The sequence below is a fragment of the Engystomops pustulosus genome, chromosome 7 (assembly GCF_040894005.1).
Source record: "Engystomops pustulosus chromosome 7, aEngPut4.maternal, whole genome shotgun sequence".
Classification (NCBI taxonomy): domain Eukaryota; kingdom Metazoa; phylum Chordata; class Amphibia; order Anura; family Leptodactylidae; genus Engystomops; species Engystomops pustulosus.
In genome coordinates, this window is record NC_092417.1 from 170407638 (window position 1) to 170423533 (window position 15896).

A 15896-nucleotide genomic window follows, 5' to 3' on the forward strand; every position below is an offset into this window, starting at 1 on the left:
GAGTTCGTCCTCACACTGCTGTGCTCTGTGCTCTGTATATTGAATATAAAACAACATCTCCCGCCAGGATGAAGGATTGTAAACCCAGCACACTGCCATACCGGTGGGCGCCCCCTCTGGCAGGATCTGCTCTTTATGTAGCTTCTTATGTTCTTGATTTTTAAAACTTTCAACATTATGCAAATGAACCTGAGGGGCATTAACATCTATGGAGCCCAGAAGACCTCTCATTTGCATAATTTTAAAAGCCCTTTTTTATATAATGAAAAGTTGCACTGGGGGTGTATCCTCACACTGCTGTGCTCTCCGTATTGTGCTGCTCCACAGGACACTCCCTGCCAAACCCTGTATCATGCGAATTGCAGGGTGTGAGGGACGAGACACGATTTTTCAGTTGTTTTTCGGATTTTTGTGTCATGCCCCGCCCCCTCATTCATAGCGCAGGTTGTCAGATTGTTAGTATAATGCTTTGATCACTGTATCATTGTTCCACTTTCTGAATTCTTTATCATTGTCGATATCTCTGCTTGCTGTCAGGGAAATGCAATGTTCATCTAGGGTAGTGGTGGCGAACCTATGGCACGGGTGCCAGAGGCGGCACTCAGAGACCTTTCTGTGGGCACCCGGGCCATCGCCCCAGCACACCAGACAGGACTCAAAGAATCTTCCTGCAGTTCCAAGCAACTTAAAAGATGCTGATCATATATTTAAGTGATACTTACTTCACTACTTAGAACTGTAGGAAGAGGGAGAATGAATAGACAGGGACAAATTATCTTTGAAGGACCTTCTGCTGGTCCCACAATTCTCTGAGGGACACTGGCAAGAAGCTAAAATGATGCAAATTTTCCATCTTTCTTTCTACTGTGTTGCTGTCCTCAGGAGGCCAATATGATTGAAAGTTGTTGCAGAACAGGGAGCAATAAGTTACTGGTTTAATTTTTGGTTGGCACCTCGCAATAAATAAGGGGGGTTCGGGGTTGCAGTTTGGGCACTCGGCTGCTAAAAGGTTCGCCATCACTGATCTAGGGTATCACTTCCAGCTGCCGCAGGGGTCAGGCTTGTTACTATTCCAGTACTGTTACTTGTAACAAGCCTGGTGCTAGACTTGCAGATCTGGAGGTGACTAGAGTAGAAGATGTGATGTGACTCTGGGTCTGACACTCTCCCTGTTCCTGCAGATATCGATGAATGCGCTTTGAAGACTCACACGTGCTGGAACGATTCGGCTTGTGTCAACTTGGAGGGCGGCTTTGACTGTCTGTGCCCGTCCGGACCCTCCTGTACGGGGGACTGTCCACACGAAGGAGGGCTCAAACGCAACGGCCAAGTCTGGACCCTCAAAGAAGACCGATGTTCTGTGTGTTCATGCAAGGTAATGACACAATGTTACGATTCGTGAGTGCTTTTCCACTTGCTGTCAGTGAATGGAATAATTTCAGTTTACATTTAAGGCTTAAAGGAGAACTTTTCCTATAGTTTTTCTGCACTGATCCTGGTTCTGGGTTTTTCCCTCAAGCTCCTGGTGTTCCAGTGCACTCAGGGCGATCCTATAGTGTCCGGCGCCACCCAATTGGCATATTTGGTGCCAAAACTAAAAGTAGTGATTGTTCAGGAAGTGGAGAAACCCAGGAGGATCTTTGCACAACGTTGATTGTTGCTACAAGATATGAGCGGAACCGGAATTTGATCCGAATTTCATTAAAAAATATGAATTTCCTTGTGATTCGTTGCTGAAGTCCCGAGGTCTGGAGGCTCTCAAAATAGTAGCCGCCCTCCAGTCCCAGTGGTGGAGAACCAGAGCTGCAGTTCCCAAGGTGTGTGCGGCAGGTCATGGACATTTGGGAGCAGGAGAGACTTAATTCAGGAGGTCACTGATGGCTTCCACGACCTCTGAACGTTAACCGCCGAGGTTGTGGAAGGCGTGAGTGACCTCCTGGAGAACTTCTGCAATGGCCTTCTTGCGGCAAAGTTTCTACCAACAATGGAAGGCTCTCAAAAAAGCTGTAGCTCCCTAGGAGCGTTTGGCAGACGGTGAAAGTCAGGAGCGGGACCAGGTCAAGGCTACAGGCCATTCTGGAAGGGCTCCAGGAGATCATTAATCCTCCTGCTCTTGGGAATTCAACACGAATCACCAGAAAATTCTGATTAGTGCCGAATCAAAGTTCCACGGTCGGGAGGTTGTGGAAACCAACAGTGACCACGGTCAAGGCAAGGCAACAGCCCATTCCGGAAAGGGCTCTAGGGGGTCACTCACGGCTTCCACAACCTCCTGACCTTGGGACTCTGAGAAGAAGGTTCTGAATTGAAGTCCCGAGGTTATATAAACCATGAGTGACCTCTTGGAGCCCTTCCAGAATGACCTGTTGCCTTGGTTGCGGCTTCTCTCCTGCGGGTCACCAGGTCCTCCTTGGGAAATGCATCTCTGGTTCTGCAGGAGGGCGGCTACTTTTTCAGAGCCTAACAGTCTTGGCTGAAACCAGGCCATGCCGGGGGGCAATAAGTATACAGAACCCCCAATGTCTCGTGGACCCCATGATCCTGCAGATCCCTTGTTCCGGGGGATGAAGTCGTCCTTCAAGTTCCGTCTAAGTTTGCACATGACCGGCGATAACTCAGGATCTCTCTCTGCTGTAATGTGATTCTATAATCATCCGGGGAATTTAATTTGGAATATTCAAATGGCGCACACATGGCGGCAGCCGACACCTGCAGCGCCGTTTCCCGCACGTTACCTTGGAAAGGGGGGGGGTCTCTGTTTTAGAAGAAGTGATTCTCCAACCTGGAATCATCTCTAAGTGACACTTTACAGATTAGTTTAATATGCCGCTTTCTATTTTCGAGTCCACAACACAGCTGTGGGAGGGGGAGGGGGGAGGCGCGCGACAAAAATACTCGCAGAACACAGGATCAGGAGACTGTCACAAAGCACATTATAGGTGGGGGGGGGGGGGCGAAGCAGCTTCTCCTAGGGGGTATTAGGGCAAATGGAAATCAAACTGATCAGGACTCACCGCTATGTGCACCTGCCCATCACCTTCTACCAATCAATATGGAGATGATAGGGGGCATTTTTATACCCCTTTGATACCCCTTCAACTATTAGTCAGAGCAGTTTAGGATATGCATCCCCTGTCCACATGGGGGAGCTAGAGAACAGCACCCACTTTTGTGTGTTCTCCATGCAGCGTCTCGCACCTATGCTGATTTTGGGAGTGAAGAGACACTCTTTTTAGGTTTCAACTGCTGCCCCCCATCTTGCTGCAGTTGGTGCTGCCTGAGGCAACAGTCTCAACTACCATAAAGATGGTACACCCCTGGGTTCTGGGCTATCTAAATGGGTAGGGGGTCCTGAACTCTCTCTGCGCAGAGACTTATTGTAAAGACCCTCACAAATTCTCAGGTCTCCCATTCCATATGGATAATTGGGACATATAGAGATTGTAGGGAGTGGGCGTATTCCGCGCCCCCCCCTCCCCGGAGACCTCTAGGAGATCCTGCGTTTCTGAATCAGAACACACAGGCCCGGCGCTTTATGACTGCACCGGAGCGGTGGCCCCCCATGTTCCCGGGGAGGTATGATGGCGGCATTAATAATGATTGAGCGCGTAGCAGTTGGGAATCAATGAGCGACTCAATCGTAATCACCGTTATAATTTACGGCTCCTTCTCCTCACCCGGTAATTTGGCTTCATAAATAAGCGACACGGCGCGTTTTATACCCACATCCAGGGAAACAACACAACCCGCTGCCCCCCCTCTCCCCCGCATGTAGTAAATTTTACGGAGCGGGATGGGTACTTAGCGCTTTATCAGCTTTTTGTGAGTTTTTATTGTGACGCGTGTTAATACTTTGCTGGTTATTAGCCGGGGGAGGGGGGGAGCACCTGTCAGCGCCGCCGCAGCCCGGGTAATGACAAGTATTACCTCCGCCGTCATTACAGCGCGAATATCGGAGATGATGGTAATTGAATGCGCTGAGAATTGAGGGAACGCGGCAGGTAATGACTGCGCCTGGATGGCTTTAGCTGTGACCTTATTCAACCCAGACATCTGCGCACCATATGCCGCGTACAGCGCCAGGACAGGGGGGGTAACGTATATTATATCTACCCCCCGCCAGGACACGCACAATACATGACCTTGGAAAGATACATAGGATACTACAGGGATTCCAGGAACCTGCACTGCACCACCACCAGGGGGAGCTCACTGATCATCCTTCTACTGTGAGCTCCCCCTAGTGGTGAGAGGAGAAAAGCACAATTACATCATTATACATATTATATAGGGATACAGAGAGAGAAAGATGATGAAATGTTCCCCCCGCAGCACAGAGGATTTCAGACAGGCAGGGTGTGGGTCATGACATGAAGATGGTAGTGAGGACAAGGCGGCATGTGATGGCAGGAGGTGGAGAATGGACACAAGGGAGCGATTCTACGAAGAGTTAAAGAGATGAAAGATTGTATGCAAATGAGCCTGAGGGGCTTCAGGCTCCATAGGTGTTAATGGAGCCCCTCAGGCTCATTTGCATACAGTCTTTCATCCTGGTGGTAGATGCCCTTTAAGTAATGGGGAGAGGAGTGTAACCTGCACAGAGCAGCACAGAGTATTTATAGGGAACACGTCACCAGGTTATAACCCACTAAACTACTACTCCAGGGGGATGAAATGTTAAAACCTCATCCATTTACCTATAAAGTCATGTGAAAATGAGCAGAGAAGAGTCATATTTTACTTGAGATGAGTCAAGTTTACAGTGTCACTGCAAAAGCTCCTATCTTTGGTTATATAGAAGCTAGAAACGTGCTATTGTGTCATATTAAGATAAGATAAGAGTCTCAACTTTCAGATTCCATCAAGATTACGGTTCTGTGATCTACAATACTGGACCCACAGGAAGGCATGAACTGGATCTGTAACTGCAGCTTGCATTTCCAACTTTGATTCTCTGATTCTGTAGCTCGCTGAACCATAAGCTTCAGGTGATCTGAAAGATAAAACCCTTATCTTTAAAATGACATCAGCAATGTTTCTAGGTGCTATAGAGTAGAAGATAGAGGCTTCTGAAGTGACACTACCCCTGCAACCACTAAACTTGACTCACCTCAGGTAAAATATGACTCTTCTCTGTTCATTGTCGCATGACTTTGATGTGAAATCTCACAAAGATTCCCTCAAAGTGGGAACTCTAGAAAGGACATTTCATCCCCTACATGAGGGGGCCGCTAGTTTAGTGGGATAAAACCTGTTCCCTTTAGGGAAGGAAGTTGTGTGGGGGCTCGGGGAGTGACCTGTTTACTCGCATGATGATGATGGTAAGGAGAAAGCAGCATGTAAGGGGCCAGGTCAGGGAGTAGGGGCATCAATTGGCAGGAAGAGCCCCCAGCAGCACAGAGAATTTAAGGAGCAAGGTGTGCAGGTCTGTATGGGACAGCGACCTGAATCAGTGGGTTAGTTGGATGAGAATGAAAGGGACAGAACAAACTGACAGCTTCTTAGGGGGGGGGGGGGGGTAAATACCACAGCAGTACAGAGTATTTCAGAACATTTGGTGACTTGTTCACTAAGGCGGTGACGCAATGGGGCAACGTTATGATGGAATAAGGAAGATGAAAGGGGATATTATGCCGAGAGTAACCTAGGAGAAACAGCAGTATCAGCAGCAGCACAGAGTATTTAAGCAGAGGAGTATCACAGCTTAGGGATGAGTATTACAGCTTAGGGATGAGTATCACAGCTTAGGGATGAGTATCACAGCTTAGGGATGAGTATCACAGCTTAGGGATGAGTATCACAGCAGCAGCACAGAGTATTTAAGCAGAGGAGTATCACAGCTTAGGGATGAGTATCACAGCAGCAGCACAGAGTATTTAAGCAGAGGAGTATCACAGCTTAGGGATGAGTATCACAGCAGCAGCACAGAGTATTTAAGCAGAGGAGTATCACAGCTTAGGGATGAGTATCACAGCTTAGGGATGAGTATCACAGCAGCACAGAGTATTTAAGCAGAGGAGTATCACAGCTTAGGGATGAGTATCACAGCAGCAGCACAGAGTATTTAAGCAGAGGAGTATCACAGCTTAGGGATGAGTATCACAGCAGCACAGAGTATTTAAGCAGAGGAGTATCACAGCTTAGGGATGAGTATCACAGTTTAGGGATGAGTATCACAGCAGCACAGAGTATTTAAGCAGATGAGTATCACAGTTTAGGGAAGAGAATGAAAACCTAAGGGGATCAGATAGATTTGGATAGAGCAGCACAGAGTATTTAAGCAGATGAGTATCACAGTTTAGGGATGAGTATCACAGCAGCACAGAGTGTTTCAGAGTATTGAATATGGTACAGAATGTTCTAGGCTCCTTAGGTCCTTCTTATGTGATGGCGGGGATCTGAGCAGAGCACATGTACATGCTGGGAGTTGTAGTCTCTCAGCAGATAATAAGCCTCTGGCTGCAGACCCTCATTAGTCGCTTGTTCCCATAGACTCAGACGCGTCTTCACAGTGATCCCAGCGTCTGGAGGGAAGATACCGAAATAATTAATCCCTGCGAGTCCATGGATAGAGGAGAGATTGTGCTGATACTGCGAAAACTAAACCCCAACCAGCAATGGACGGGTACAGGCAGGAGGAGGGGTCCCTGCATGGGGGGCTCAGCGCAGATTCAGGGCTAATAGAACCACGTATGGATCATACAGATGGATACATTGTCGCAGTGTAGATACATTGTAACCGACTAGAGCTAGACCTGTCCATCATCTCCGTTCACAGATCATATCATTCCATTCAGTGGTCATGAGATGCAATACCAGTGACCACCTGAGGAAAGGGGAGGCGCTCTATCTGTAAATGAGGAATGCAAAGGGTTTTCAGACAAAATATAGAAAAATAACCCACACACAACCCCAAACCCAGAACTTCCAGTCCAATGGAAAACCAGTCTTCCCAAATTTTGGAAAATCCCTTGAAATATGCACCGTTTTAAAGGGGTTTTATATTCAAGACTTAAGACTAAGGAGGGGGATCCGATCTCTAGGACCCTCAGTGATTGTCAGGCCACTAGACTTCCAGTGCAATTTCTCAGATCCCCAATGATCAGAATTGTATCTCAGATAAAGAATTCCCTATAAATCTGTTCTCTGTCAGATAGACCGCCACCCCTGTTCACAGGACGTGACTGGTATTGCTCCGCGTCTTCATTGAAGTCGTCAATGAAACACATATACAGAATCTGTGGACAGAGGTGGAGCCATTGCTGGTAGAAAGTTGTAGGGTATCCATTGGCGATCCAGAGAAATCTAGGTCTCAGGGTGCCCCATCCTGCTTCCTCCCCCCAAGAGGGTTCACCCTGACCCTCCCCCCCCCCCAAGGGTGGGCTCACCCCGCTTCCTCCCCTCCATGGCATTTCATCCCGCTTCCCCTCCCCAAGGCATCTGCAGCATCCCCCACCAGGGCTTAGCCTTTTCTTTGGGCCTGGAGGCAGCACAGTAGTTTTGTAATAAAGGACAGTCTATAGTACCAGCATAAGGCACACAAGTAGAAATCCTGTTCGTGACGCCACTTGCAACATCCCCCACCAAGGCCTAGCCTTTTCTCTTGGGGCCTGGAGGCAGCCGGGGCCCTGAATACCAGAGTTACTGGCGGTTGCGGCTTAGGCACACTAGTATCACGGTGCTTGGTATGGGGAACCAGAGGGCTGTCCTACAGCCTGGCAGGTCTCCAGCAGGTGGTGTTGGCAAGAAATATGGAGGGAGAGGCTGATGTACTGGTTCTCCCTGGGGCAACCCCTGAGTGTCTGTGAGATATGTCCCTGGGTAATGGAAGGGGAAGCCGATGGTGGTGACAGCCGTATCTAGGGATCAGACCTAACACAGAAAATGAGGTCTGACTGAACTGAACCATGTGCTCTCACCCAGCAGGGGTTTTTTTTCCTCCCCCTGGTCAGGTGGTAGCACCTCTCCAATCACCTTCCAACTTTCAACAGACATTGCATAATTACATACACCAGTTAACTGTTGCCTTGCCAGGCAGGATTTACAGCTGCAATTGCACAATACTCAGGTTCTCCCCCCCAGGGCATCTTATCCGGCTTCCTCCCCCCCCCCCCCCCAGGGCATTTCATCCGGCTTCCTCCCCCCCAGGGCATCTCATCCGGCTTCCTCCCCCCCCCCCAGCGCATCTCATCCGGCTTCCTCCCCCCCAGGGCATCTCATCCGGCTACCTGCCCCCCAGGGCATCTCATCCTGCTTCCTCCCCCACCAGGGCATCTCTTCCTGCTTCCTCCCCCACAAGGGCATCTCATCCTGCTTCGTCCCCTTCCCCCCAGGGCATCTCATCCTGCTTCGTCCCCTTCCCCCCAGGGCATCTCATCCTGCTTCGTCCCCTTCCCCCCAGGGCATCTCATCCGGCCTCCCCCCCGTCCCCCCCTGGGCATCTCATCCTGCTCCCCCTTCCCCCAGAGCATCTCATCCTGCTTCCTCACCTGAGGGCATCTCATCCAGCGTCTTCCCCCCAGGGCATCTCATCCTGCTTCCTCCCCCCCCCGTGCATCTCATCCGGCTTCCTCCCCCCAGGGCATCTCATCTTGCTTCCTCCAAACAGAACCCCCCCCCCCCCCAGGGCTTCCCCCCCGTCCCCCCCTGGGCATCTCATCCTGCTTCCTCCAAACAGACCCCCCCCCCCAGGACATCTCATCCTGCTCCCTCCAAACAGAACCCCCCCCCCAGAGCATCTCATCCGGCTTCCCCCCCGTCCCCCCCTGGACATCTCATCCTGCTTCCTCCAAACAGAACCCCCCCCCCCCAGAGCATCTCATCCGGTTTCCCCCCCGTCCCCCCCTGGGCATCTCATCCTGCTCCCCCTTCCCCCAGAGCATCTCATCCTGCTTCCCCCCGTGCATCTCATCCGGCTTCCTCCCCCCAGGGCATCTCATCCTGCTTCCTCCAAACAGAACCCCCCCCCCCCCAGGGCATCTCATCCTGCTTCCTCCAAACAGAACCGCCCCCCCCCCCCCCCCCCCGGGCATCTCGTCCGGCTTCCTCCCCATCAGGGCATCTCATCCTGCTTCCTCCCCTGAGGGCATCTCCTGCTCCCCCTTGCCCCAGAGCATCTCATCCTGCTTCCTCCCCCCAGGTCATCTCATCCTGCTTCCTCCCCGCATCTCATCCTGCTTCCTCCAAACATAACCCCCCCCCCCCCCCCCCCAGGGCATCTCATCCGGCTTCCTCCCCCTCAGGGCATCTCATCCGGCTTCCTCCCCCTCAGGGCATCTCATCCTGCTTCCTCCCCCTCAGGGCATCTCATCCTGCTTCCTCCCCCTCAGGGCATCTCATCCTGCTTCCTCACCCTCAGGGCATCTCATCCTGCTTCCTCCCCCTCAGGGCATCTCTTCCTGCTTCCTCCCCCTCAGGGCATCTCTTCCTGCTTCCCCCCTTCCCCCTCCCGGGCATCTCATCCTGCTTCCTCCAAACAGAACCCCACCCCCAGGGCATCTCATCCTGCTTCCTCCCCCCCCCCCCCAGGGCATCTCACCCTGCTTCCTCCCCCCCCCCTCCCCCAGGGCACGCTCACCCTGCTTCCTCTTCCTGCAATTCTCCCAATATCAATGTCCATCATCTTGGAATCTGGGGCATAGAGATGGATATCTGCGGTGCGGTGACAGCTGTCTGCGAGGTTTTTAATGAAGTGTTCCTTTTCTTAAATTGATCGGGGCCTCCTGTGCCGCCCGGGTGTACGGGACATGATTTCCTCGTATTGCGGCGCGCGGATAAGTATGGCGGTGACAGGTCTGAGGAGCAGCAGATACTTAAACATTTCATTCACATAATTGATGAGATGTGAAATTGCTTCACTCTCCATTTGCCCCGGAGCTTATTCCAACTTCTTTTCCTTATATTCTCCCTGTGGATAATGGAGGGAATTTTTTTTTCGGGGGGGGGGGGGGGGGGATCTTCAAAGTGTTATCAAGGATAATGTCATTGATTGAAGGGACGAGCGGATTATCAGAGATGTGATAAAACTCTGCGTCTGATTATCCATCCTGAGGAGCTGGAGCTTCGCTTCTGTGGATCAGCGCAGGAGGATGGTTATTATATAGATATAGTTATCTCTCGTTGCGATTGATTTGCTGCAGGATTCAGGGCGAGACGACTCTACGCTGCGGCTGCTGGAGACTCATCATTATATTCTGGATCAATATTATTCCCCATCTTGACATTTAAATTTGGGAACACCCCTTATTAGTCTTATTATGGAATATGGAGATAATCTTCTGCTCAGAGGGAGCAGAGTGCGTCTGTATTATAGGAATGGACATTGTGTAATACCATGTGTCTCCTGCAGGGGGCGTGATGGACCTACAGGGACATAGTATAGAATACTACGGAAATTGCCTACATTTTTGCTATGTCTTTTCTCTAGGATGGGAAGATTTTTTGCCGGAGGACGGCCTGTGACTGCCAGAACCCGAGCGTGGACCTGTTCTGCTGCCCGGAGTGCGACACCAGAGTCACCAGCCAGTGTCTGGACCAAAATGGCCGCAAGCTCTACCACAGCGGAGACAAGTGGACCTACAGCTGCCAGGAGTGCCGCTGCCTGGTGAGTGAGGGCTACCCTTGTATCATTTACCAACCTGACCAAACTAGCAATAGGGGGCGCCATTGTACAGTCACCCACATACCTCATCCAACTAGTAAGAGCTAGAGACATCACCATCTGGGTGAGCCCAATAGCTGCATCTGTTGTGTGCAGAACCCAAATATTATAGAAGGTGCCAGAAGGAGCCCCATAGATTATAACAACTAAGAACCCAACGTGTACCAGGACAGAACACTGCTCCTACTTATCTCCTCTCTCCTGCTCCTTCTTCAAGCTCATATTCATTTCCTCCTGGTAGCTCAATCTTTTTCTAGCTCAATCTATTTCCTGTTGTTCCTTTATTCTGCCCCACCCCATGTGTCCTGTTTCTCCCACTGCCTCCTCTTCCCTAAGCCCCTACCCTCCCACTCTGCCTTCTTTATCCCTCAGCTTCTTCCTTAAGCTCCTCCCCTTCCTTCCTGTCCTATTTCTTCCTATGCTTCCTCCCTAAGCTCCTTCCCTTCCTTTATTCCCACTTCTCTTTGCTTGTGCCCTAAGCTCCTCCCCTTCCTTCCTGTCCTATTTCTTCCTATGCTTCCTCCCTAAGCTCCTTCCCTTCCTTTATTCCCACTTCTCTTTGCTTGTGCCCTAAGCTCCTCCCCTTCCTTCCTGTCCTATTTCTTCCTATGCTTCCTCCCTAAGCTCCTCCCCTTCCTTTATTCCCACTTCTCTTTGCTTGTGCCCTAAGCTCCTCCCCTTCCTTTCTGTTCACCTCTCTGCCTCTTTAAGCTCCTCCTCACCCGTTCTATCCTTGTTATCCCACTGCTTCCTCCTTAATCTCTTCCCCTTCTTTCCTGTCCTATTCTTTCTCTACTTCCTCCCTAATCTCCTCTCCTCCTCTTACTTCCTGTCCTGTTTATCCCGCTGCTTCCTCCTTAAGCCCCTCCCCTTCTGCTGTGTCCTATTTTTTCCTCTGCTTCCTCCTCAAGCTCCTCCTCTTCCTTTCTGTCTTATTTCTTCCTCTGCTTCCTCCTTAGGTTCCTCCCCTTCCTTCATTTCCCGCTTCTCTCTCTGCTTCCTTCCTTGCGGTTTCTCTCCTTCTTTAGCATATCTTCCCCCTGGCCATATTAACCTTCCTGCCATTGGCGTGGATGACATCTGGGAGGGTTTCTTTATACTTTTAATGATTATAAATGAAAGTGACATCTTCTGACATTCTTGGCAATTACTTGTTACCACCAGTCCCTTAGGCACATCAGCTGTCAATATTTCTGGGGGACAAAACATAAAAGTTCAGGCTTTAGGACTCTACATGAATCCTCTTCCACTGCTCTGATCCCAACTCTTCCTCTTTATGCTCCTCCCCTTCCTGAAACGTTCCTTTGTCTCCTCAGGACGGGGAAGTGGATTGTTGGCCCCTGAGCTGTCCGGCTCTAAGCTGCGAGTACACGGCCATGTCAGAGGGCGAGTGCTGCCCACACTGTGTGGACGACCCCTGCTTAGCAGATAACATCACCTATGACATCAAAAAGACGTGTGAGGACAACCATGGGGTGACCCGGCTCAGCGGTTCTGTATGGACGATGTCCGGGTCTCCTTGTACAACCTGCAAATGCAAGGTACGTATCTCAGGGAAATTGTTTCCTCAAAAAGTTGCGATTCTAATTGGTTAGTGAAGGTCAGGACCATCAATGGTTTTAGAAATAATCGCCTTTCATTTTTGATCCATAATAAAAATGCGTAGCTCCGCCCCATTGCCATCCTCAATTATATGAGGCTTTTAATTGCAGTGCTATTTTATCCCAAATTTTGCTATGGTGTCTAGACAGGATGGTACCTAAGCCTCTTGCCGTTTTTGCAACTATAGAAAGTTTATACAAATCCGTGTTTCCATGGTTACAGACTACAAACAAACCCTGTGTAGTCTGATCCTCCCGCTTCTCTGTCACTTCTTCTCGATGACCTACAAACGACTGAAGAGGAGGCAGAGGAACAAAAGAAAGGAAGGAATGACGGACCTGGGATCTGGACAAACTTTGTCATTTGTATTTATTGAATTCTAAAGGATTGCATGGGGGCTGCAGACATAAAACGGCAATTCTTTATACCACCTTAATCGTTACATAATGGAATGTCCGACTATAAGTTTTCCGTTTCAATTTCTTGGTAAAAGTGTCTACAACCAGAAGAAAAACCTCTACACATCCAATACTTCTCACTGCTGAGGGTTTGTTACAATGTATCCAGCGTAGGCAATCGTCTATGACTTTAGAACTATGACCCGCCCTGATACATTGCAGCAAATTTCAGGTTACGGGAGACTTGCAAACAAGTCCAGACAGCATGTTATTGCAGCAAAACCTCAGCTGTGAAGTGTTAAGGGTTTTTAGCCTCTTAATGTAATGAAAAATGTTCCCATACAATGATCAATGGTCAGGAGTAGACAACCCCCCACCCCTTTAAGGGTCAGGGCACATTACCATGCGCGGCCAGTAGTTGTCACAGCGGTTGCGATCTGCGGCGTCCACTTTATCAGGACACCTGAGGAGATCACAGGAGCCGCTCTTACAACTTTCCTCACATGAGCGGACGAGGCGGCTGCACGATACGATTAATTTATGACTCAGACCGAATTCTCTACATTATTAAAATTGATTGGTCAACCACCAGCTGGGGGCGCTCAGGGGCAACTACTGCCGATTCTGGGTTTAAAGGGACAGAGGACCGTAAATAATAAGTTTTGAGGGGAAAAGGGGCAATCACACCGGGGCCTGGTACCACAGGGGGGGCCCCAAAGACCATTCTGCCTGATAGCACCAGCATTGTAATGAGAGGCGGGATGAAGGTGGAGTTCTCCTTTAACAACAAGAAGGTCTTGTATACTATATACCAAGGCTCATATTCGGAATAAGTTCTGAGCTAGGACTATAAATAACCGTCTCTTTTGCTTCAATGTATAGAAATGTTCCGTGTGTCAGTCCTTACTGTCATTTGGGCATTCTATTCATGAGTGATAGTAATCTCTATATAAAGGAATATTACACATTTATAAGCCATTTTAGTAGTTATCCAGCAATCCTAGATGCCAATTTATCCAAAATTATTTATACTGCAGGTTTCTTGAAGGAGCTGTTATTTAAAGGGGATTTTTTTCACCTCTGCTATTCAGCTGGGCTGTGTCTATTGTGATAGATGTTGCTTCACTGATCTCAGGGCAGTTGGAATTTTGTCTCTAGCCCCTACCGTTCCCGAGTAATCTGTGTGGTTATTTTCAGCAGCTAACATGCTGATTAGGATCTCTGTTTTCAGATGGGCGGGGCTATACCATCTGCTCCACCCATTTTACAGTAGAGAATGGCACTGATAGATCGGGATTGGTGGGGGCTAGGAAAAAAATTCCAACTGTTTAGGAATCAGTGGAGAAGCGCGACGCAGCACATTTCCGTATCTAGAGAGGACGAATAGAATTCTAGAGTCACAGTAAAGACCGACACATAACGGTAAGGAGGAGAAAATGACTTTGAACTTGTTGCAAAACTACAACTCCCACCATTCACGACAACAGTCTCTATGGCTCTGCCCCCCATGAATTGCAAGTGGTGGTCAAAAGGGTTTGATATTTTTAGGATCTCCCTAAAATTTTCTACCTTCTCTCCTCCCCCCTACAGAATGGAAGCGTCTGCTGCTCGGTGGATCTAGAATGTCTCCACAACAACTAAAGTTCTAATCTCGGGGACTCTCGTACACGAGAACTTACAGGATGCAGCTCCCATCCACACGACGCCATGACGTACGGCGACTCCATCTTTTATACAACGGACAGTTACCAAAGTCTCCGCCCACAGGAAGATGTTTGGCAGTCGCTCGCGGACTTCCCTTGTCCTGTTCATCCATAAGGCCCATGCCCCTCGGGCGGCCCCCCAGGTCACAAGGATTCCCGCTCAAAAACTCCAGCAGTTGTTGGTCTCAATGTTGTGAGTCACAAACTTTTTAACTTGTCCCATCAAAAAAAAAACGCCTCTCAATTGGTTTTTACTTGTAAAATTTGGTGTCTTTTTCTCCTTCTTCCACCTCCGACCACGACCATCACGACCTGTGAAAGATCCCGCCTCCACCGATGTCCAATCCCTGCTCCTGGATTTAGTTTTGAAGTCCCTGCCTGGTGTATTTATGGAAATCTGTATATATGTGCAGTCTAATGGCATAGCTTCTTTATTTAATAGCTTATTATGTCACCCCGTGTCTCGAAAAACGTAAAAAAAAAAACAAAAAAAACTACTTCAAAAACTTTTAAAGCTTCTTAGAGGAACGTGATTTCCAAACTGGACTACGACCACAAAACCCGAGATCTCCTTCCTCGGTTGCTCTCTGTTGAATGAACCTTTGGCATTTGATAAAAACACTGACCTCCCTCAACCCCTGACGGAATAAAAACCCAATAAATAAAAACTTAAAAAAAAAAAAATCCACTCCTTCGAACTTTGCAATCGTATGATACCGATTCTGGTGGCATCGGAGGACTATGCAGTGGGGCAACCCACAATCGAAGGAGGAGACGGGAACATAACGCACAACGCGCCGCCCTGTTTGGAAAATTATTAAAAACAATATGGAAATGTACAAAAATATTTTCACATGACGATTATTTTCCGAAAAATACAAGATACGAAACAGATATGAAAAATTACAATAGATCTACGGGGAATGGAAAAAAATCTTAAAATCAATATTACCGCCAGGATATTACGATGGAATTTTTGTGGTTTTTTTATGTGATTTTCATTAACTTTTTTTTTCAATTTTCAGACAAAGTTTTTTTTCCTCCAAATCCTATAAATAACAGTTTAAATTTTTTTATTTTTTGGGGAGTTTTTCATATTTTTTTTTATCTTGTTCTAGCCCAGGCGGTAATTTTGTCTTCAAAGAATTTCGCCGTTCTGATGTCATCGTGTACATGTAAATTATATTTTACATACAAGTTTACACAATCACCACACAGGAATTGAATAAAGAACGTAATAAACATAAAAAAAAAAAATTATTATGTTTTCTTTGCAAGGGAAGGGTCCGACAACAATTCAACTTCTCTACAAAGGTCCAGAATGAAATGAGAATTAAGGATTTTGATGTTTTACTAAGGGAGGGTAACAACAGGGTGGGTTTTGGTGGGGGTGGAACTTAAAGGGGAACTTTCACAATTTCCACCTATTCCACCTCTTACATGGTTCAATCGATGAAGTTCCACAGATTTTGATGCAGTTGGAATTTTTTCTCTAGCTCCCACCGTTCCCGAGAAATAAATGCTATAGTTTAG

The 15896-nt window shown here is 48.5% G+C and overlaps 1 protein-coding gene across 2 annotated transcripts in view; it reads left to right on the plus strand.

Moving 5' to 3' along the window:
- NELL1 (neural EGFL like 1) overlaps positions 1 to 15102 on the plus strand; it is a 534618-nt gene extending 519516 nt beyond the window's left edge. For both annotated transcript variants that reach the window (XM_072118935.1, XM_072118936.1), the window contains 4 exons: positions 1182 to 1375; positions 10427 to 10603; positions 11977 to 12201; positions 14251 to 15102. In XM_072118935.1, coding sequence (XP_071975036.1) covers positions 1182 to 1375; positions 10427 to 10603; positions 11977 to 12201; positions 14251 to 14301 — 647 coding nt within the window. In that variant the 3' untranslated portion in view covers positions 14302 to 15102. The remainder of the gene's footprint in view (positions 1 to 1181; positions 1376 to 10426; positions 10604 to 11976; positions 12202 to 14250) is intronic.
- The last annotated feature ends 794 nt before the right edge of the window (positions 15103 to 15896 follow it).